Source organism: Pungitius pungitius, chromosome 2, assembly GCF_949316345.1.
Source record: "Pungitius pungitius chromosome 2, fPunPun2.1, whole genome shotgun sequence".
In the NCBI taxonomy this organism is placed as follows: Eukaryota; Metazoa; Chordata; class Actinopteri; order Perciformes; family Gasterosteidae; genus Pungitius; species Pungitius pungitius.
Window position 1 is genome coordinate 21,225,001 of NC_084901.1, and position 21,702 is coordinate 21,246,702.

The window sequence follows — 21,702 nt, forward strand, 5'->3', positions numbered from 1 at the left end:
GAATTACATTGCTTGAGTGTGAGTAAGGTGTCTGTTGAATTAATCTAACAGGAACATGTTTAAAGTGCACTTCATGTTTTTCACCGCAGGAGGCGGTGACGGTGATCAACGTCCATGCGCAGGCGCAGTGGCACTTCACACAACCGCAATAAGCAAACATGGCGGCGGCCGTCGACAGTGTTGTGAAAGTGTAAGTTTACCTTTATTTATTGTAGGAATTACACTCGCAGCAGGGCGGCGTTGAACGAATATCTAATCAGCCATCATGTTACCACGGGGTGCCGAAAACTGTAACGTTATACACCGCGTACTTAACCTTCAGCACAATATTTGTCCCGAGAGAATATCGTTACCCACTGAGCTAATGTTAGCTTGTTAGCTGTGGGCAAATATAAATGAGGCGAACCCATTGTGGAGCCTTGTTTTAGTCACCGCGTCTCTCCAACATAGCAACGGGGGGATGGGGAGGGTCTATTTAAGGTGATCTTGCACACGATGTGTCCAAACTGTTGCTAACCAACCGCCTGCGGTTGCACACGAGGGTTAATTTACCAGTAACCTGTCATCTTGGCGGGTGCTTTGTTGTGACGAAAGGCTCGCTAACAATCCACCTTTTGTTCCGACGTCCCTGCGTCGTTACTACTGCTGCTGCTGTGCGGCGTGGTGACGCCTGGACGCTAATTGATGTGTGCACATTTAGATGTAACTGTTGGCACAGACATACGTGAAGAGAACAAATGCTGTATCTGTGAGGAACGGCACTCACTCGCTCACCATAGTGATTGTTCACTGGAGTTACAACAACAAAAATGGCTGCCTTTTTTTCTAATTGGTAAAAAATGACATGTTCGAAAAGTTAAGAAATTACGGCAGGACGTGCAAACGAAGTATCAGTCGGTGGTCCAGAAAAAACATTTGCATTGTTTGTTTTGTAGCCGGTCTTTGTCCGCCAACTCAATCAATGATTTGTGGGTTAATGTATTGAAATCCCCCATAGTTTATAGCCGACTGATGATGAGGTACTCTTCACATGTTCAATCTCCTATGTGTGATCGCATATTCAAAGTATGTGAAAGTGCGACCCATAACCATCTAAACCAATGTATTTTTTCTGAACTTAAGTTTTTTTGTGAATTGGTCCCTTTTCAAAAAGGTATACTGTTAATGTAAGACAAATATCTTAGTTTACATAAGGGAAAAAATCTCGAATTCAATGCACTTTGAGAGCTCCAGAAAAAACACAATAAGTGTCTAGTCAACTACTATTCACTTGGTCTCAATGAACTATGGTCCTTAAAATTAAGCAATTATTTTTGTTATTTTTGAATGTATGGTTTAAGTGAAAACATAAATGCATAGATGTGAGAAACTGTTTGTTTAACATAGTTGTATTATTATAGAGCTCAATTTGCAACTTTCTAATTTCAGACTGGGAGAGCAGTATTACAGAGATGCCATGGAGCAGTGTCATAGTTACAACGCTCGTCTGTGCGCTGAGCGCAGCATCCTGATGCCTTTCCTGGATTCTCAGACTGGTGTCGCCCAGTCCAACTGTTACATCTGGATGGAGAAGAGACACCGGAGTGCAGGTATAGAATGAGTGAGGAAGGATATTTCAATATCACACCACAACATACTCTGTTTGCTTCAAAGTGTGCTGTTGTGCGTCTCACCAGGTGTCGCTCCGGGGCAGCTGTACACTTACCCTGCACGGCGCTGGAGAAAGAAACGCCGTTCTCATCCACCGGAGGACCCTCGCTTGGCCTTCCCCCCTCTCAAAGCAGGTATGACTTTTGGTGCTAAATCTGGTCTCCCAAAAACCAAACAGCCATGTTGGGTTCATTCCTTCCTTATAGAATTTTACCAGTAAAAGTTTTAATATATATTTTGTAAATTCTGCGTCTGTGTGATTCTGTTTTCCTGTCGTGTCAATGGCTGTTTTATCGTTTTGTTTGGCGTGCGTGCGTGTGCGTGTGTAGCAGATTTGGAGCTTGGTTTGAAGCGTGAGGCTTTGGGGCCGGTGGATGGCAGCAGTCTGGAGGCCCTACTGAAGGGGGAGCCCCTTGACAGGAGGAGCGGAGTGTCGGACCTTCGAGGGCCAGAGGATGATTCAGCAGCTGTGGAGCCTCCTGCCACCTCAACAACCACACATTCGTCCTCCGGGCGTGTCCGCAAGGTGTAGCTCAGAGCTGGCTAAACCCTCATAAACATTAGCCAACAGTCATAGTCAGTGGTTCCCAAGGCGGGATAGGTATCTCCAATTGGTTTCTGTGTATTCTCTTATGAGAAAGTGTGCGCTACATATATTTATACTGAAACTAGTTGTCATCGATATAAAAATAAATAGCAGACAAAATAGTGGTAAAAACTTTTTGCCTAGAAAAAAAAAAAGGTATGAATTAAGTAAAAGTTCCTGAATCAGGAGGTGAGATCTAATCCATACCTTCTCACTGCAGAGAGTTCTGGACCACGACGACTACTTGGACGATCTGGATGATGACGACTTTGAGGATGAGACCCCGAAAAGGCGAGGCAAGAGCAAGTCTAAGGTGAGTGCGTCATCTGTTCCTGCTGTCAGTTCCCCGTGGGATTGATGCTTCTGTAGTGTACAACGTGTCAACTGTTAAATGGGTTCTATAGGGGCGCGGTGACAAGAACGGCAAGAAAAAGCAGGAGGCTGCGGCTGCAGCGCTAGAGGAGCGGGACAAACCGTACGCCTGCGACAGTGAGTAGAAGCTTCTTTTTGCAAAGTGCGTTGTGCATGTCAGCAAGAAAGGCTTTTGCTTCTCCCCCTGAGAAACAAAAACGACTCTTCTGGCGTGCATGGACCCGGAACTCAAGTTTGTCGGCATAGAAATTTGAAAAGGTCCAAATGCGTTTTTTACTTTTTTCTGAAACGCGTGTTTTCTGTCACATCAAACTGTGTGAATAGTCCCTTCTGCTGTATTACATACCTACTATCGCGTCAGCCAAATATCAACCATCTCAAATCAAATAGAAAATAAAGCCGGTTGTTGGGTTTTGTGGTCCGATTTTTCAAGCCTTTTTTTCGACGGCAGTCAGAATTAGCCGCCATGACTTTTAACACTTTTCTATGACCGTGTGTGTGTGTCAGTCTGTGGGAAGCGCTACAAGAACCGCCCGGGCCTGAGCTACCACTATACACACTCTCACCTGGCTGAGGAGGAGGGCGAGGACCGCGAGGAGATCGAGGCACCACCCACTCCTCGCCAGCCTGAGGAGCAGAAGAGTGAGTCACTCTCTAGTACAGAGAGAGAGATAAAGAGAGAGGGAAGGGAGTGTTTTTTTTGTTTGCATGCCATGAAGCATGGGTGTGTTTGTAAAAGGGAAGTCTCTCTCTCTCTCTCTCTTTAACTCTCTCATTCTTTAGTCTTTTTCCCCTCGCCTTTTTTGTTTTGTTTTTTTGACTCCCGCAGTGTTGAGATTGCTGGCTTTAAAAAAAAAAATTCAAATCATTCATATTTTCTTTTTTTCCCCCTCAACATATTCATCACTGTGCAACATTGTGTTAAAGGAATGTGTTTGCAATTGAATTTAAAATGTGCGTTTGGTCATTCATTTGTTTGAATCATGGATTAGGATATTTCATCTGCTAGTTCCTAACATTAAAAGGTGGCGTTTTTTCTGTGCTTCAAAGTTATAAAATGTCTTTTTGATTACTCAATTTCAAGTGACAGTTCTGAAGTCCACTGAATGCTTCCTTCACTCATTCTTTTATCAGCTACTAAAAAGGGTCCCAACGGACTGGCAATGCCCAACGATTACTGCGACTTCTGTCTGGGAGACTCCACTTTAAACCAGAAGACCGGCCAATCAGAAGGGCTGGTGTCCTGCTCAGACTGTGGACGCTCAGGTATGACGATGCCATTTGAATCGCTAAGCGACCGATATCCAAGTGCCCCATAGTTACGGTTGCTGTGCGTCTTGAGGTTTCTGTTGTTGCTGTTGTTCCTCGACTACGTTTCTCACATGTCTTCTCCTTCCGGCAGGCCACCCAACATGCTTGCAGTTCACGCCGGTGATGATGGCTGCAGTGAAGACGTACCGCTGGCAGTGCATAGAGTGCAAGTGCTGCAATGTTTGCGGCACCTCAGAGAATGATGTAAGCCCCTTTTTTTAAAAATAAACACCCGCGACAACATTTCTCATCTCCCCTCCTTCCTGCAGCTTCTCACTTGCCTTGTTTCCTGATGTAGGTCTGATAAATAGCTGGCCATGTATTTCTTTAACAGATTATTCAGTTTGTTAGCTGTGAGCATTTCATGGAATCAAGTAAGACGTTGTTCACCTGTTTTTATATTCCACCATCCATCCAAAATATGCCTCACTTGAGTCAAATGCTTCTACATTCAAATAATTTGATCGTCAAATGTGAAGAAAAGCTGGCAACAAGGCTACACCAAGTTAGTTACCAACAGAAATACATGTACCTCGGACAAATATGATACTGTCTCACTTTCTCTGCTCCCTGACTGATCGGTAGACTGAACACGATGTGTTTTTGTAGGACCAACTGCTGTTCTGCGATGACTGTGACCGGGGCTACCACATGTACTGTCTAAGTCCCCCCATGAACGAACCGCCTGAAGGTAAGCTAATACCACAGAAGTTGACAGACTGAGGACATGTTGTACATCCCTGATATCATCACTTAGTTGAAGGCCGGTACGGTGAAGCACCGCTTATGAGAGTTTATTAAAGGCCAAATGTTGTTTGTGATGATTTCATTTGACAGTTGTTTTGTTACCAGTTAAGCATCCCAGTGAGAAGATATTTGTTAAGTCTCTACTTATGATAAACCTGGACTCACTGTGTTTATATTTTTTTACAGGGAGCTGGAGCTGCCACCTGTGCCTTCTTCTGTTGAAGGACAAAGCCTCCATATACCAGCAGAACCAGAGCTCCACCCCAGAGTGACATCATATCAGCAAGTCCCGCCCCCCGATGTAAACATCAGTCCTCCTCTCAGTCCAGGGCACCAGGCTCGGTCCAGATGTAGCCGAGTCAGATCGCGGATCAGCGTTAGAAGTCTTAATATGTGCAGTGTCAGTAGAGCAATCACAACTATCACTACCAACCTGGCTGCGAAACCCCGGCAGCTTACCATCAAACACATACACATTGTGAGTATACACAGTATAGACACACTCTTCTGGACTGTTACACACACTAGATACAGAGAGCATGCAGTAACCACGGTAATCAGTCTCCATGGGAGCAAACAGGTTAGCCTGACAGCTAATTATCTGCACGCTTTCACACTCAAAGACTCTCCAGTCCACACTGTGTCTTTGGGGCTTTTTTTTTTATCCTGCCAAATTATCTATTTTTACTCCCTCATTGTGGGGGAAAGAAAAAAATCACCACTTATATGGTCATGGAATATTATTATTATTACTACTATTGTTATTGTTCTGGTTACTAGTGGACTTTTGTAGTGGCATTTGTTTGTGTACTTTTGTCTGATCCATCGGAGCATAAATCTTTTATCGCGGTGTCCCTGAAGGGAACCAGTCAGTGCCAAGGTCCTCCATCTTAAGAAATACACACAACAAATACCAATGGAGTTTATCATAACCACGTCGACCATCTTTGTTTTCATTTCTAATCAGTTGGACAACGATAGTAAAAAAAAAAAAAGTCTTTAAACATTGGCTTTGACTCGTTAAGCTGTTAGCACAAAATCTTTGGCCTTGCTTCTTTTAGGGTTGTACCAACACCAACTTTTCCTCTTGACTACTCGTTACGTGAGTTACTTTCACCGAACACTTTACAACACAGCGTAATATTGTTAGTTGGACTTCCGGAAACATTTAGTGAAGTGCCGGTTTTCTTCAGACAGAACTCGCATTCTCCTATTTTTAGAAACGTCTGATAATAATGGTTTTCTTTTTGTTGAGGAAACTGACCAATACGTGGAACTGGTAATCATAAAGATGCATCCTTTTGAGAGACAGTTTTGCCGTGACATCACCCTTCACAAGTCGACATCTGCTGTTAAACGGATGACAGGATCATTTATAGACTTTAGCTGCTTTTATCATTTGTCACACTGAGGCAGATTTGCATGCAGATTGCACCTGTATGAATGCACACACACACACACACCTACATTCACACCACAAATATTTTGGGTTTATTTTGTGCTTTTTTTCTTTTTTTTACATTTTATATTACCTGATATTCCATTGGTATTGGGAGTTTTTTCTAGTAGAATTTTGTAAATCTATGGTATAGCAAACACTTCAATATAGCTCCTAATGCATTCTATGTACTGTATTGACTTTTTCTATTTTTGTTATGACTGTGACATGTTTGAATTTATTTGATTATTCTGATATGTCAGACCTCCATTATGAGTATTTGTAAAATGATGTACTTTGTTGTACTATTCTTATTTTTTACCTTTTATTTGGTATCCAAGCCAATTTAGCCTGACTGAAATAAAAATCACTTTGAATTAAATGCTCATTGTGTCCAAATCTTTTGGGTAGAACTTTGTGTTAAAGTATTGTGTTGCTTCTATGTCGGGGGCTTCATTTCTTTACATCCACACTTACAACTCATTGAGTATCTTCTCTGTTCACAAAAGAAAATGAAACATGGGGTTATTCCCAGCTGTAAAATTATTGTTGTAAGAATGGACGGTGATTGAAGACCTGCAACAAAAATATACAGACGCTTTGGAATAACATTGAGGTTTAAAGAATTACATCAGATATTATATACTGTATGCATTCAGTATGTAGCGTGCAACTACAATTCAGTGTGTGGTTTTCCCAGGCTTCAGCACTTGGACAGCTCCCTGTAGCTGGCCAGTTAAAAGCTTTGTCCACAATAATGATTTCATAGTATAACCTGTCGAAAGACAAATGAATAAATCTTATTTCATTTGAAAAAGAATGGTCAGTGTATGTAGAAAAGTCAAATAGTTTGTTGAAAAAAAATATATAAAAATGAACAATATTATGAAGATATAAGAGTAATTTTAAAAATTAATGGTAAAGTATCCCCCGAAAAGGCCTTGTACCATAAATCAATAAATCATATTTGTAGTATTTTGAAAAATATTATGCAAAGTCCCAGTATGGGACCAGTTCAGAAAGTAATGCTCCTGTTGTTGAAGCACTTTAATGTGCAAGTAAGACTAAAAACACTTTTAGTTTGACGTGTGAACCTTTTGCAATTTACGTAAAAATGACTCTTCACAGAACAGAAATTACATTTTATTTCACTCATCTCTCTCTTCAAACACAGACACTCAAAAGCACATTGCCTTTGTACCAGCACAAAAATGAGCACCTCTATGCTGAGAAGCGAAGGGGGGGGGGGGGGGGGGGGGGGGCAAGACAACAGTGGCTTAGTGCAATTATGTGGAGCGTGATGATCAGCCATGCTTTACTGCTTACAACTACAGACACGGAGGCGTGACGGAAACCCTGCATTGAACTTCACACGAAATAACTGCACTGAGAAGCGGCTACATGAATCTATGTGTGTAATCATCGGGTCATTGAGGTTACTCGTGGCAGTTATAAAACGACGATAAGTAAACATATACACTTTGGGGTTCCTCATACCATATTGGTTTCAGAATACAACACTCACATACTATAGAAATTTGTTGCGAGACGTAGTGCATTACCAGTCGGGTCTGATCACACAAAATCGGGGCTCGAGGTACTCGGTACAAAACTGTGTAAAATACTTGCAGGTATCACAGGTAAACAATGTTGCTTTCAGGCTGTTGGTGTCAAAGTAGCGCTGCTGGAACATACAGAGCCTCTACGGACCACTACAGCCCCTCGAAGCCGACGGAGCAGAGGAGGAAGATGGCATAGAACAGTATGAGACACAGCCCCAGCCGGCGGTCCAATCTCCAGGAGTTCAGGTGGACACACACAACCTAAAAGAAGGAATGGCCAGAAAGAGAGAGAGAAAGAGAGAGCGAGAGCTTCGTCACCTTTGCACTCCCCTAAATATAATGAGTTTGATAACAGAGACATTTTTAAAGAAAACAGGCAACAGATGTTGGTGCACACTTTTTTTAGTCATGGTAAAATCTGATAACTAATAACAGGTTCTACCTGAATTGACCAACAATGATCAGAAAGGATGAGGGGCGTAACTCACGGTGAGAATGACCGAGGCCAACAGAAGAATCACTGAGTACACAAGGCCTTTGCTGTTGATTGTCACCTAAAAGACACAGATGATATAAGCATTAAACTGTTGATAAATTCCATCACTGAAAGTTGTTCCTCTATAGTATAGTATAGTATAGTATATAGAGGGCATTAGGTATATAACAGAGTGGATAGCCCAGAGGGGATAACCAACCGCATATTGCTGTTATTAAGATCTCAAGATTCTTCGGCTGTATGAAATATCAGGGAAAGAGACGTATTTGTGTTACCACTGATCCGTAGCTGACGATGAGAGTCCTCAGTGCCCAGGGGAAGCCCAGGCCCAGCAGCACGTCGAAGATATTACTGCCGATGGAATTGGACACGGCCATGTCGCCCATCCCTGCAACGTTCGACACACGCACACGCACGCGCACGCACACAAACAATAATAAATCATGTGAATGTGCAAAGGCATCCAAACAACCTAAAGGTATTGTAGAATGTGCCAAAAAGCTGTGTGGTATGGATGTATTAAACACACCTTGTCGGGCCACAATGAGGCTGGCCATGCAGTCGGGGACACTGGTGCCGGCTGCCAGGAACGTGATGCCCATGATGACTTCTGGGATTCCAAGTGTGTAGCTGATTATGGTCACCTGGACGGACACAAGGAGGTAAGAGGCGGTGTGTGTGTGTGTGTGGGCAGACAAGTACTGCAGCGTTTCTTACCATCCAGACCATGAGGTAAGAGTAGATGGCGATCCAGAGCGTGGAGGACAGGAAGGTGAGCAGGTACCAGCGCTCCCACCGCGGCCGGGCACAGTTGGGGATGGTGAAGTGAAGCAGCACACTCAAGGGCCAAGAGAGCAGCCACTTGAGACGCATACACCAACCACCTGAGGAAATAACAAAAACAGCACTGAGGTTTCCCCAAAGCAATGATTACAGATTCATCCAAACTCCAAACTACGTCACGTATTGTGGCGCGACTTAAGTATCATCCCCTTTTAATTATCTCCATTAGCAATGAAAACATCTGCAACCCTTGAAAAAGTTGGTCTGTTGTCATCGCAAAAGGACCAAAGAAATGTCAGTGAGAACCGCAGGGATTAGGCAGCTTTCGGATATCTGACGCATGCAGGGGGAGGCAGCGCGTGCATAATAAGGTGTCGGATTTCATTCGTCACTCACCTGGAAGGACGAAGGGTTCGTAAGGACTATCCTCCTCCTCCTCCTCCTCTCCTTCCTCCCGCTCCTCCTCCTCCTCCTCCTCTTTGGGCGGCGCTCCCCCACCACTCTCCCCCCCCGTCTCTTTTTCCCCCTTCTTCTCTTCCTCGGGCGGCTGCCCGTCTCCCTCTGACACCGTCCCGTTCTCCCTCTCCCACGGCCCGTTAGCCCCCGCCCCTCCCTCCCCGGAAGCCGCCCCTTCCTCCGGGCCGCCCCGGGTCAGAATCAGCCTCTGCCTCTGCGAGTGGGGAGGGAGCGGGCGGTCAGAGCAAAGAAAGAAAGAAAAAAATCGAAAGAAGAAATCAAAAAGGTAAATGAGAAATGCGTCTGACGGCAGCTAACAGCAGGAGCGTTCACAGCGATCTGCGGGCATGGCGGGGGCAGCAGGGGGAGTCACACAATGGGAAGGCGGAGGCTTGCCTCTGAGAAGGAGAGCTGCTGAGGATGCAGTTTCAGCACGTCATCAACCATTGCCACCCCCGAGTCCTGGCCGGCCACCACACAGAAGTCTGGAGGAAGTGTGTGTGTGTGTGTGGGGGGGGAACAAAGAGAACAGAGTCAAAACTATTTTTGTTTTGGTATCTACAGGTGTCACTGGGTCTGCTGAGTGCCGTTCACATTGACGTGTGCATGCAGGAGGTCCAGCACCTGGCTTCAGCGGCACCATGTCGTTGTCACAGTCGCCGATGCTTCCGACGGCGGTCGTCCGTCGCAGGCTACCCAGACACGGCTGGCCAGCTCTGGTGAAGTGTCTCTCTGCCAGGCGGCACAGAGGTCCGTTGAACCTAGACGCACACGCACACACACACACACAGGCAGAGGTTGCTGCTTCGTGGCTTGATAGCTACAGGATGTAAATGCAAGAGAACTAAAGAGAGACTCACTTCATGATGGTTATATATATTCCGTACATAGAGATCAGGATGATGGTCTCCCACCTGAAACACACACAAACACACACGCACACCAGAGGGTATTTATTGTTCCGACATTTGTAACACCAACAATATCCTGCAAACTGATCTCCGATCAACAGAGACTTACCACATGACTTTTTCATCATAGATCACCTGTAAAACCAAATCAAATTTGATTACACTAAAATATAGGATTAAATATTGGCTAATAAAGTTAGTATTAGATTGATTGGTGTTTATGTAAAAATATATGAACTGATGAGGAAATGAATAAATATTACTATATAATACTGTTCCATCAAACAATAATAGGGAAGGAGTAGTTAAGCAATTAGAGCAGGTGATGCCTTCATAAATTCCCTCCAGGAGTTCTCACCGTGATAAGCACCACTATGGACAGGATGTAGAAGACAGCATCCCGGAACAAAGGCCACCAGCTCAGGGAGATGGGCTGCAAAGAGACACACACAACATTTACATTAGTGCTGAGATGATCTAATCGTTTTTGAAAAAAGCTCCAGTGAGTTGAATCGGTATTAGTCGCCCTTTTAGCTTTAGCTGTACCTGTCCAGAGAAGATGCCGCAGAGGCCGATGATAACCAGGATGTTAAAGACCGCTGATCCTACGATGGTTCCCACACCTACGTCTCCTTTGGTAATAAACACCCCTGAAAACACAGAACAACACAAAAAAATCAGCAGCAAAAATGAATTTCATGTGGTTTTCTGAAATGAAGAAATGACGGATGGCATTTCCCTGGCACACGAAAATGTGTAAAAGTCTGACTCTCCCCTGAACAGAAATATTGCATCTTGGGTTTATAAGCACAGAGGCTGGATGGATATCTTTGATCTCATGCTACTCATGTGGAATATTCACTGTAGTATTACCTAAAGCCATTCCAGTAAGGATTTACAGGCTTTCATTCTTACACATTACAACAATATATGTTTTAATAAACTGCATGTGTGTTCTAATAAAAGTAGCACTTTCAAGGTTATATCCCCAAACACCGTGGAGGACCTCCTACATTACTACGAACTGACACAGCACCCATTGGGCTCGGCCATTACACTGAGTAACAGCACCGACCAATCAGAGAGGTGAAGAGTTCAGGGGCGGAGCTCCCAGCTGCCATGAAGGTTGCCCCGGCAACATCCTGGCTGAGGTGAAGGTTCTGGAGGATGGAGGACAGCGGGTTCAAACAGATGAAATAAGGAAATTAATGACATGCTACGTAGTTCTTGTTGTCAACAAATCCTAAACGAGTGGTTTGCTTCAACTAATGAGGACGTGCTTCTCAAGCTCTGATTCAGTCATCAACACTGTCCAATAACCATCAATGACCATCAAAACACATGAATGAGCCACATTGCTTCAACAAGACCAACACAGCACTGACATTTCATTTAAATAGGTCCCACATGTCCCAAATGAGTTAACCCAAATTTGAAAATAGGTATATGTGTCGGTCATAAAATATAAGATAATAGATCTGGACTAACACATCTATAATTTACGATAATTACTAGGATATGCAGACATTAGGTGCATAACTATCTCCTTTTTATATATGTATTCATTTTCTGTGTCTTTAGTTCATACCTCTGATACTTTTTCCAGTGACGGCACAAAGTAAAACTCACACACAATGGCCAGCGCATGGAACATGTAGATCGCCTGTGAAATACAGGAGACACGTTATTGGCCTCATGGCTTTTATAGGCGGATCTATTGGTGAGATTAATGCAAAAAAAAATGAAGCTCCCTGTTGAATTTTGAATTCTTTCTCTCAGGCAGAGCCGATACTCACGGCTAGAACATGAAGGAGAACCGCTCCATGTCTCCTCTGCTCCGGGGTGAAGATGTCCTCGGGAAAATCACTGATGGCTGGAGAAGAGACGGACAGACATAAGCTAGTTATGAAGGAAATTAGGAGAAGTCCCGAACAAGAGCTGAAATGGTGAATGGATTAATCGTCTGGTCGATCACAGAGGAATCCGTTGGATAGAATTATCTCAAGCAATTTAGCGAATAAGACATTTTAATAGCAAAAATCTGTCCCTCCAGTGGCGGTCTGTCTCTTTCAGGGGGGATTTTAAAATGCCCTGTGTGTTTATATGGTTTTTAGATCCTATGAATAGAATTGTCCATTTATGTTTCCAAACAAACCGAACGCAAAAGAGGGAGCGGAGTTGGCGAGAACAAAGCAGAGGCTATAAAACTTGTAGCAGTTAATAGGGAAAAATATTCAACAGATTAGTCAATACTCGCCTGTGATTGAGAGAATGGCGGTCGGGTTGTTACCCCTAGCAACGAGGCCCGAGACAATATGAGGTGACTGCACCAGTTCAGTTACATTATTATTGAGGTTTTTCTGATTGAAATCCTTTACTCATCGTATCTGCTGTGTTTATGTTGTATAAAAGCAAGTGATTCCCATCGAGTCAACCTTTAGAGGAATCCGATTCGACTGAGTCAGACAACGCATCGTATCACCCTCTTTCCCACCATTAGGAGGCATTTTGCATGACTGCACTTTTGAAGAAAGTCAAAGAAATACTGCGCCATAAAAATAAAAGGCTTTTGTTGTGAAGCAGCTCAAAACAACAACATGGAATGTTTGCCCCCAGTGACTCACATGTATTTGTGAGTCAGGATTTATAAAATAAAAGCAACAAACATGTCTGTGAGACAAGTGTGACTGAGACCCTGCACACGAACATGCATCGTGTGTGGTGATGTCGACACAGATATCGAATATAGGACGACGAGTCACATGATTCAGTTTGAAAACAGACTCAACCTCACATCTTCAACACCAAGAAAAGATGCTTCTCTTGAAAATAGCATTATTGCAATAAGAAGAAAATGTCTTCTGGGCGTTGAAGGTAATCTTCAGTGTATTTCCCACAGGCAGGTTTTCTCTCTCAATATATTCATCATCTCTTATTGGCAAAACAAATGTCTTCATTTGTCGGGTCGTCAGATGCTTCCACGGTTTCTCTGTCATTCAAAACAACCGCAGGGATCCGAGCGATGAGAGAACTGCTGATGAGAGGCTGCTAATCAGCAGGTCATTATAACGGGGCAGGTGCTTTGAACAGCTCTAGATGCACACGCCATCCACCCGCAAATTCAGCATTCAGTTTCCTAGCAACCGGGTCGCCTCAAAGGCCTAACTGTGTTTAAACATCAAGATGTGGAAAGTTGATGGGTGGGGTGGAGCGGAGAGGTAGCAAGTGGTGCACGGAGGAGGTAGTCATCATCAGAGCAATACACGTTTACAATAAATACGGATGGCAAACCCAAACTTAAATGTTAGAAGGCCCCGAGTCCAATTTAACACACAACTGACTGCATGTATTCAATTCCGGTAAGGATTAAAAAAAAAAAAAAATCTGCTGCCTAGTACACACACATACAATATTTATACACATCTTAAAATGTCTCACCAGATCTGCTCTCAGTCTTGTTGTTGTATTTTCCTTGATGGATGAGCTCTCTCTTGGACAAGGGGATGTCCTGATTCACAGCAGAGGCATGGGAATCTAAAAAAAGGCATTCACATATGAATACATACCTTGAAAATAGGAGTCACTATACTGTATGATGCAGTGTGTTGAAAAATGCAGCAGGTTTTCCCTATTTAAATGTTTTCATCTTTCTCTAAATAATTGGTTTGCATAGTGCACACATCTCGTGGAGCACCTGTAACATCCGTGAGGCTGAAGAACCCGGAGACCGCGAGCAGCGCGACTCCGCACACGCAGAACCGGGGCAGCAGACGCGTCTGCCTCGGTCTCCTCGGCGCCTTCATCCCGCTCACAACATGTCGCCCCGCGTCTTCCTCACCGGATCACAGCCGGCCTCTCCGTTAACCGTTTACCGATTGTGTTCCCCCGTTGTGCTATTTTTCGGCTCGGATGCTCCGAACCGCGACGAGCGAGCGCGACTCGCGGAGGGATTCGGCCTCACGTGGGCTCCTCGGAACGAGCTCCAGCTCCAGTAGACGACGCGATGGAATCATCTGCCGTAAAATACACACAGACACACGCACACGCAGAAGCACACGGCGCTCGGTTCACGTCGCCATCTCCCTGCCTTCCTTTCCTTTGAGGTCTTCCGTTAGGGGGGGGTGTTTTTTTGTCTCAAGGCACGGACGAGACCACCGCGGAGCGCCTTGTGACTGGGAGGGGCGGAGATGCGCTTCTACTGGCGCGTGCAATTCAAAATGTGAACATTTAACAACTAACATTAAAGACTTACCAGACGATCACTGACGGCCGGATCTACTTGCGATTACAAAGCAATCACACGTGCACACTTAATGATTTATTGGCTGCTGTAACCATTTCTCCCACATTTGCCACAACGAGATCCTCTCTAAAATGAGGTTTTACGCAAGTAGACTACAAAACAAACAATAAACAAAGTAAAAACAAAGTACTTCAAAAGGTGCAGCAGTAAAACGAGTAGATGGCTTTCTTACAAATTCCCTTAGGTTAATGAAACAGGAGACACATTTACAGGAAACCAACGGTTTCAATGTGAGCATTTTTTAATCATTTTTTCATTGATTGATTGTGGTTTAATTTAAGTCAGTTACCTTGAAGTTGAGAATAAGTTTCTTTAAAATTATACAAATGTTTTACAAAAATTGTTTTAGCAGGATTTTCAATGTAAAGTTGTTTTAAATCCATACGTCTCCTCCTCTAAACCAAAAAACCTGTGTTCAAGTGTTCAATACGAGTTATACAGTAAGATATGTTGATAGATGTCATTTCTTTCTTCCTAAAGTCTTAAACTAAGATATTTACTGATAATGTAATATCTAAACATATTTGCTTTTAGCTCTTTCATTATTATAAAACTGTACAAACTACCCAAACACTTAAATGTGCAAAGTGATATCTATTCAACTGCAAATGCTATGCAATTTTGTAAAAAAATACATAAAAGCGCTGACTATCAGTCAGATAACAGGAGTTAACATGTTTATAGATAGTTTATATTAGATAGGAGGTAAGGCCCCATAGTACACATTGCAGTAGGGTTGTAGAATCAGACTTGCACTGCTCCACAAGGTGTTGATGGTGTTTCCCGTGCAGCTTCCTGAAGCCACAAATGCCAAAAGAGTGAAAACGACGACAGACACCAGAAAAAGTCCCGTTCTCTGGACCCCCGTCATTAGAAGACCAGCACCCCTGAGACAGCGGAGAAGCCAGGGGGGGGGGGACGGTGAACGAGGGGAACGTAAGGAAAGAGAAATGTGTCTTTTGATGTGAGCTGAGGTTACCTTTCGGTCTGGATGTCTAGTGCGACACTTTCTGGTTCCGTCAGCCCATCGGTCTCAGTTTCCACCTGCAGACACAATAGCAGGCATCACTGAACTCAGCCTTTCTGCCTCCACTGTGCAGCCACAGCAGCTGTCTGACACAAGGGGTTTGAATCTGGGCTTCGTAGTGGCAAGCTCTAGTGGTCAGGTGTAAAGTACGGGGCCATCACATGGACACATGACTATATGGAGACTGTGCACGTTTTAACCTGGCGACGATTTCTCAGGTTCAGAAGTCTGAAAAGGGGACCTACATGATTTGTGGAGTCCGACACGTTGGTATTCACTTCATCTGAAGCGGCCAACAGCTTTACTTCGTCTGCAAAGGACATCGGGGGACTAAGCGGGGCTTTCTTTTCTCCCATCAGGTCATTCACAACAGTGCTGAAAACCAACAGCAGACACACACACACACACTTACATACAGTATGAAGGCACACAGAAGACTCAGCGTAGCTCATGATATTGTTTCAAAGTGAGAGAATATGGGGCGTCAGGTGGGCTACATTGAGGCGTCATCAAGTCTGTCCTCCAACTTCTCTTTCAGCTCCTGATTTGTCAGCCTGAGTAGCTGGAGCAGAGACAACAAAACACACTTCAGCTCATAACGTCTAGTCTGTAGCCGAGAGAACACTCGCTCCGCTACGCCTTAACTGATGAATGAATGAGACCATCCTAACCTCTACTGTGCTGCGGAAATCTAGGACCGTTTCCTCCATGTGCAATAACAGCAAGTTTTTCTATTACAAAACAGACACAAACAAAAAATTAAAAACTTCAAATAAAAGAAAAGTACGGTCAAAATATTCATGTGGCAGTCTAAAGGGAAAGTATCAATATTCCTGAGAGAAATCTTTTTTGTCCTTGGCTGCATTGTGCTGATCTTTTCATACCTTATTTATGACCTCATCCTTATCCTGAAGCGCTAACTGAGCCTCTTCCATTCCGCACTGAAGAAACACATGGCAAAACAAATCAGGAGCTGTTTAACAATGTAACAACACTAGTGGCCGTATGAATGGCAATAGAAAAGTAGTTAAATATCCCCCTGTTGAATCCATGGTGTTACCTCGAGGGTTTGCAGTGCTACCCTGAAGTTGTTTAAGCTGATCTTGTCTTGGTCTCTCTCTTTCTGGAGGCTATTAAGCTGAAAAAGGCAAAATTGTATTTATATGTGCAAAGTGTTTTGAAATGTCTGTACTACTTCCAACTGTGGTATGACCGATTAAAGTTGCAATGTGCAAAGTAAAATACCTCTTCAATTAGCTTCTTATTCTGTATCTTCATCACAGTGGTTTCATTTTCCTGCACAGAAGAACACGAAGATTTACAGATATTTAAAAGGAAAAACATTGCCCTATTATAGAGATTTAACTGTTGGTCAACATGTATCTATACTAATGTGACGTCTGATTTACTTAGCTAACTGTGACTTCTCTAATGTTCTGATGTATGTTGTATGTGTGCTGTATAAACCGATCTTGAAATACTATCTTGTGTTTATAAATCAGCGTAACGTAATATAATGAAATCATAAAAGATGAAATACATCATAAAATGAAAAACCTAAAAAAACACCAGTAATTGTCGCACTATCATCAACTAACCCACCAATTCCCGAATCTTTTTTTCACTGCGTCTCTTTACAGCGAGGTCAATCGCCATGTCACCATCACAAGGCTCTGCCTTGACCTTTAGCGCGTCCTTGAGCATTTTCTCCAGGCTGCAGATACACAAACACACACACACACACTCCTGAATGTGTTTCAACCATAATGTTGAGGAATTGGTGCATAATTAGTGAGTAACTAAAATAACCCCGGCTGACACATAACAGCTGCATTGAATAACAAAACATTCTGTTGGCGGTAAGGCGACAGAGAGATTCGACAGATGGAGATGAACGGACAGGTTATTGTTTTCTGCTAATGCGTCAAGACAATTTTGTGACTCCTTACGTTTTAACTTGCTGGATGAGGGAGGTGTTTTCTGAACGCAGGATTGCCATGTCATCATCGGCAACATCCAGCCACATCTTCATTTTAGAGGTCAGCTCTCTCTGCTGGTTGAGACTGTGATCCTGCTCTGCAATCTTCTCAAGCATCTCCCTCAGTGTCCTACACACACACACGTAAAGGCTGTGTAACGAATCCAAACATTTTTGTGTGTATGGGTTTATTCAGTGACCCTCACTCACATAGTTTCGTCTGTGAAATCCATCCTGCTGGCTTCCTCCTTCCTCCCTGGTGCTTGCAACAAATAGTCGAACAAAAGCAGCGACACACAGCATTAAGCATATATCATCCATTATTCTTCCATGTGGTAATACTTTGCACAAAGAACACACATTATGACTGTGCTCCACTGAACTTAATTTCAGTTTATTTGTGTGTGCGTGATTCTCACAACGGTGAACCGCCCTTTTTTCCTGCAAATCGACTTAGCGGTTACAACTGAGGTAGCCATATCATTAATTAGCTTAACTTAACGTTAATTAAATCCTAACATTTATGGTAAGTTAATGTTAAATATTCGCTGTCAGGACTAATTCGAGTTAACGCTACTGACTTATGTTTTAACAGAGATAACGTTACCTAACTTAAGTTCCTTAGCCTAATTTAACGTTAGCTAATTAGCTAACGTTAACTGTTAGCTCAACATTCCAAATGTTTCAACAAACCCGCATGTAGCACACTGCTAACACTACAGTGTTGTCAGTATTAATAATTTTATAAACTAGAAAAAAAAATGTCTTACCAGCGATTGAATCGCAATCGAGGAGGTTACAGCGGTAAACACTATTTCGGGTCTGGCTCACATAACAAGACCAATGGCTAAAACTGACAGTTAACGTTACCACGAGTTATTCGTGATGACGTCATGATGTCCCGTCAGAAACGGGACCGGTACGGACGGGATCGCGAGGGCGGGTTAGAAAGGTTTCCTGGCCATAGACATTATGATCACATGAATACGATTTTTTCTTACCACGAAAATGTGCTTAATTCTAGGAGTACTTAATTTGACTGTTTTCACTGAAGCATGCACGTTTAAAATGATATTCTACCACAAACAGATAAAAAAATAAATTCAGCATTTTTTTATTCCCATTTTTTCAGCACTTTAAAAAACCAAACATGGTGTGATTGATATGACATAGAAAAACATGCAGATTTTAGGCAGACAAATAATTGCACAAAATATTTTTGGATATAAAGTCAAAACAAATCCTTTCATTACACTACATTTTAAGGCCAGCAGAATTGAGTAAATCTCTGAGGTAACAAAAGTTCAGTTGGCATCAAGTGTGATGAGTCATGCTATTTGTGTCCCAAATTAACACCAAATACTAAATCAAAGTAAGTTTGAAGTTTTGAAGTGGTGAATTGGGACACAGCGGTTGCTGGATCAGAAAATGACTCCATATGCCGTTGTACTGTGGTTTGTAGTAGTATCTTACAGATTGGTGCACAACACGAAACATGGGGAAAGGCCATACATTTTACACAATGTATTAAAAGGCCCAATGGAATAACATAACCAGGAGCTGAGGTGGAAAGTGGATAGCAGAAGAACAGCATGACCCTAGCAGCTGATGAATAATGGCAGATTTATAGTCCTATGAATATTCAGAAACAGTGCGAGACAAACAAAATAAACAATAGAAAGGACAATTTAAGTGACTACCGGTATTTTGGAGTGCTTGTAAACAAGGATATGAAAGAATCATTTTTCACAATCAATAAAATACATTCTTCTTTCAGTGCCAATTGTTCCAAATGAACAATGCTAATTTCTGTGTTAATATTCTGAGGCGAGTCTCAATGAGCGTATGGATGACCTTAAAATCAAGGTCAGTGAACCTTCCACACTGGAGCCATCATGTCCTTGACTCCGCACAGGTGAAAGGCCGGTAGACAGTTACACCCGGTAACATCACAACACCTACACACACTGTTATTGCATCAACCCATCCCAAGCGGCCTCTCCTTGAACTAAGGCGTTTCTTCCCTGCTGCTCCCGATAACATGAACCATCACCAATTAAGCAAAGACACACGGCGTGTTTCACCTGTTACCGGGCGGGCTCTAGCAGTCCTGTGACCTGGAAGCTTATACCATCTCCAGGGAGAGGGGAGGGGATGAGCGGGCAGAGCCAGCACAGGTACCAGCGAAGGCCCAAGGTGTGACGCAGGTTGCCCAGGAGGCCGAGGCTGTAGGGTCGGCGGGTCGAGTACCACTCCCTTGTGGTCTGTCCCCGAAACATCAGGACGAGGTGGAAGAAGAAGAAGGCGGACACCAGCAGGAAGCCTACAACGCACGTGTCGGCAATGAAGGCGAAGGCAAAGGCCCGTGCTGAGACTTGACCTGCGGAGAGGAGGGACAGCAGCACTGAATACAAACCCAAACTCCTTAACCTGCAATACGGCAAGACTTTTTTCAGAATTTGGGATCTGAGGATAGGATATAATGAGAATTTTGTAATTCACCCCCACTAATACACTAACTTATTAATACCAATTGACAACATCTTGAGAAAGGTTCTTCTCTTACACGGCAGTAAAAGAAGGAGGCTCATACAGAATGTCTGGTTACAAACAACAACTAAATCAATTAGTTGGTAAATTAGGAAGTTAAAGCCAAGAAAAGCAATGGTATTAGCGGCTTGTTTTTCTTGTCTCTGGAAAAATATGACCGCCATTTATGATATAGAGTACTTTCTACCCATGAGTGTGTACAGGTTGGGCCATGCGGGTAAGTACACGTGAAAAGAACACTGGAGCAACAGGTACGGCACAAAGAAGCCCATACCTGAAACAAGCATGATCCAGGGAATGAGCATCAACAGGACGCTGTGCATTGTCACACCCTCCTTCAATATGACAATGAAGACCTCTGCATTCATCAGAGTGGCGTACAGCAGTCCAGACCACATGAAGAACAAGCAGCTGAGGAAGTAACGGTAGTTACGGAAGCCGACACACTGGCCAAAAAAGACGCAGTGGTGATCCCTCCGCAGCACACACACTTTGCAGTCGTAGCAGTGGGAGCACCGGGGAGGAGTGTGTGTCTCGCACGTATAGCAGTACCTGTGGGGGGGGGGAAATAAATATTACTTATGGGCTGAGATACTCCTATATCCCTGAAACGTGAAGACGGTCAGTTGGAGCCAACGTAAATATATCACAAGGTTAAAACTTAGAACAAATCTACCGTTACACCTGTCTGAGGACAGAGTTTGTCCTGTTTACGCTGCACAGTTGTGTAAAATGTTGTTAATACAATATGCATGTCAAGCCGATGTATTGTAAATTATCTTTCCACCTGCCCTCCCTCCTTACCTCCACCCCTGGCCCATGCCCTCTCCCCCGAGGAACACCCCTTTGATGCTGGGGCTGGTTCTCACGAAGAGCAGCGCGTTCCAGCAGATGTTTCCCAGCATGAAGTACTGAGCCAGCAGGTGGACCGCTTTCCACCAGGCGGACCACACGGTCTTCTGCTGGTCCGCCTCCAGCGGAGCCTCGAGTAGCACCAGGTAGCTCACCTCCCCGGTGATGGAGAAGACCAAGAAGGTGTTGAGGACCACGGGGAGGGGGCGACAAAACCTGTCGACCCGGGCGAACACTTGACTGGCGAAACTCGTCATGTTTCCTGTCGGTCTGCCTCTCCGCGCCGTGAGCTCAGTGGAGGGACTGATTTGAAAGACGCACCCTGGAAACCGTCGGCTAGCTATCTTAGTTAGCCCAAAATAAAAAAACAGAAACGCAACGTTAGCCTTCTTTACACAGTTAAATCAACCGTACGCTATCAATGATACTAAATATAACTTTCGGAAATACTCATTTAATTCACGAGTTGAAATGTTACGCTGTTAGACTGTCAAAAGTCTGGCCCTACCGCGATCTCTTTAACTGGACGGAATCGAGTTTCTAGTCGAACGGGGTGTTACGTGGAAATACATCCGTAATGCAACAACACACTAGTTCCGCTTTAAAACGTTACCTTGAGGCGTATTACCACTAACTGAGTAAGTGGGTGCTTGTTATTATTTAAATAACTATATCACAAT

At 43.7% G+C, this 21,702-nt stretch overlaps 4 protein-coding genes across 8 annotated transcripts; 1 reads left to right on the top strand and 3 right to left on the bottom strand.

Moving 5' to 3' along the window:
- Positions 1-87: 87 nt before the first annotated feature.
- On the top strand, positions 88-5,834 carry dpf2l (D4, zinc and double PHD fingers family 2, like). Of its 3 annotated transcripts, none has more exons than XM_037462144.2 (11): positions 89-190; positions 1,429-1,589; positions 1,677-1,784; positions 1,980-2,176; positions 2,457-2,549; positions 2,641-2,725; positions 3,116-3,250; positions 3,743-3,874; positions 4,011-4,123; positions 4,529-4,610; positions 4,853-5,834. In XM_037462144.2, exons 1-11 carry the CDS (start codon positions 159-161, stop codon positions 4,936-4,938), a joined length of 1,224 nt encoding a protein of 407 aa, XP_037318041.2. In that variant the 5' UTR covers positions 89-158; the 3' UTR covers positions 4,939-5,834. The 3 variants fall into 3 exon arrangements, with proteins under 3 accessions (XP_037318043.2, XP_037318041.2, XP_037318042.2); XM_037462145.2 differs by having other exon boundaries at positions 1,983-2,176; XM_037462146.2 differs by lacking the exon at positions 3,116-3,250 and having other exon boundaries at positions 88-190.
- A 1,427-nt stretch (positions 5,835-7,261) lies between these two features.
- LOC119211317 (sodium/potassium/calcium exchanger 3-like) lies at positions 7,262-14,394 on the bottom strand. The gene is made up of 17 exons (XM_037462134.2): positions 14,007-14,394; positions 13,751-13,846; positions 12,109-12,185; positions 11,901-11,975; positions 11,388-11,472; positions 10,859-10,962; positions 10,671-10,745; positions 10,422-10,447; positions 10,262-10,315; positions 10,026-10,162; positions 9,798-9,886; positions 9,342-9,615; positions 8,880-9,046; positions 8,692-8,806; positions 8,438-8,550; positions 8,155-8,220; positions 7,262-7,927 (listed from the first exon to the last, which is right to left on the bottom strand). Exons 1-17 carry the CDS (start codon positions 14,113-14,115, stop codon positions 7,817-7,819), a joined length of 1,773 nt encoding a protein of 590 aa, XP_037318031.2. The 5' UTR covers positions 14,116-14,394; the 3' UTR covers positions 7,262-7,816.
- A 186-nt stretch (positions 14,395-14,580) lies between these two features.
- LOC119211325 (uncharacterized) lies at positions 14,581-19,769 on the bottom strand. Of its 3 annotated transcripts, none has more exons than XM_037462151.2 (12): positions 19,705-19,769; positions 17,831-17,876; positions 17,592-17,750; positions 17,245-17,356; positions 16,888-16,938; positions 16,703-16,780; positions 16,527-16,583; positions 16,314-16,373; positions 16,140-16,204; positions 15,888-16,017; positions 15,595-15,659; positions 14,581-15,502 (listed from the first exon to the last, which is right to left on the bottom strand). In XM_037462151.2, exons 2-12 carry the CDS (start codon positions 17,851-17,853, stop codon positions 15,310-15,312), a joined length of 993 nt encoding a protein of 330 aa, XP_037318048.2. In that variant the 5' UTR covers positions 17,854-17,876; positions 19,705-19,769; the 3' UTR covers positions 14,581-15,309. The 3 variants fall into 3 exon arrangements, with proteins under 3 accessions (XP_037318048.2, XP_037318049.2, XP_037318047.2); XM_037462152.2 differs by lacking the exon at positions 19,705-19,769 and adding an exon at positions 18,391-18,570; XM_037462150.2 differs by lacking the exon at positions 19,705-19,769 and having other exon boundaries at positions 17,831-18,570.
- zdhhc24 (zinc finger DHHC-type containing 24) lies at positions 18,816-21,603 on the bottom strand. Its single transcript, XM_037462157.2, has 4 exons — positions 21,531-21,603; positions 20,975-21,362; positions 20,445-20,722; positions 18,816-20,000 (listed from the first exon to the last, which is right to left on the bottom strand). Exons 2-4 carry the CDS (start codon positions 21,277-21,279, stop codon positions 19,708-19,710), a joined length of 876 nt encoding a protein of 291 aa, XP_037318054.1. The 5' UTR covers positions 21,280-21,362; positions 21,531-21,603; the 3' UTR covers positions 18,816-19,707.
- Positions 21,604-21,702: the final 99 nt, after the last annotated feature.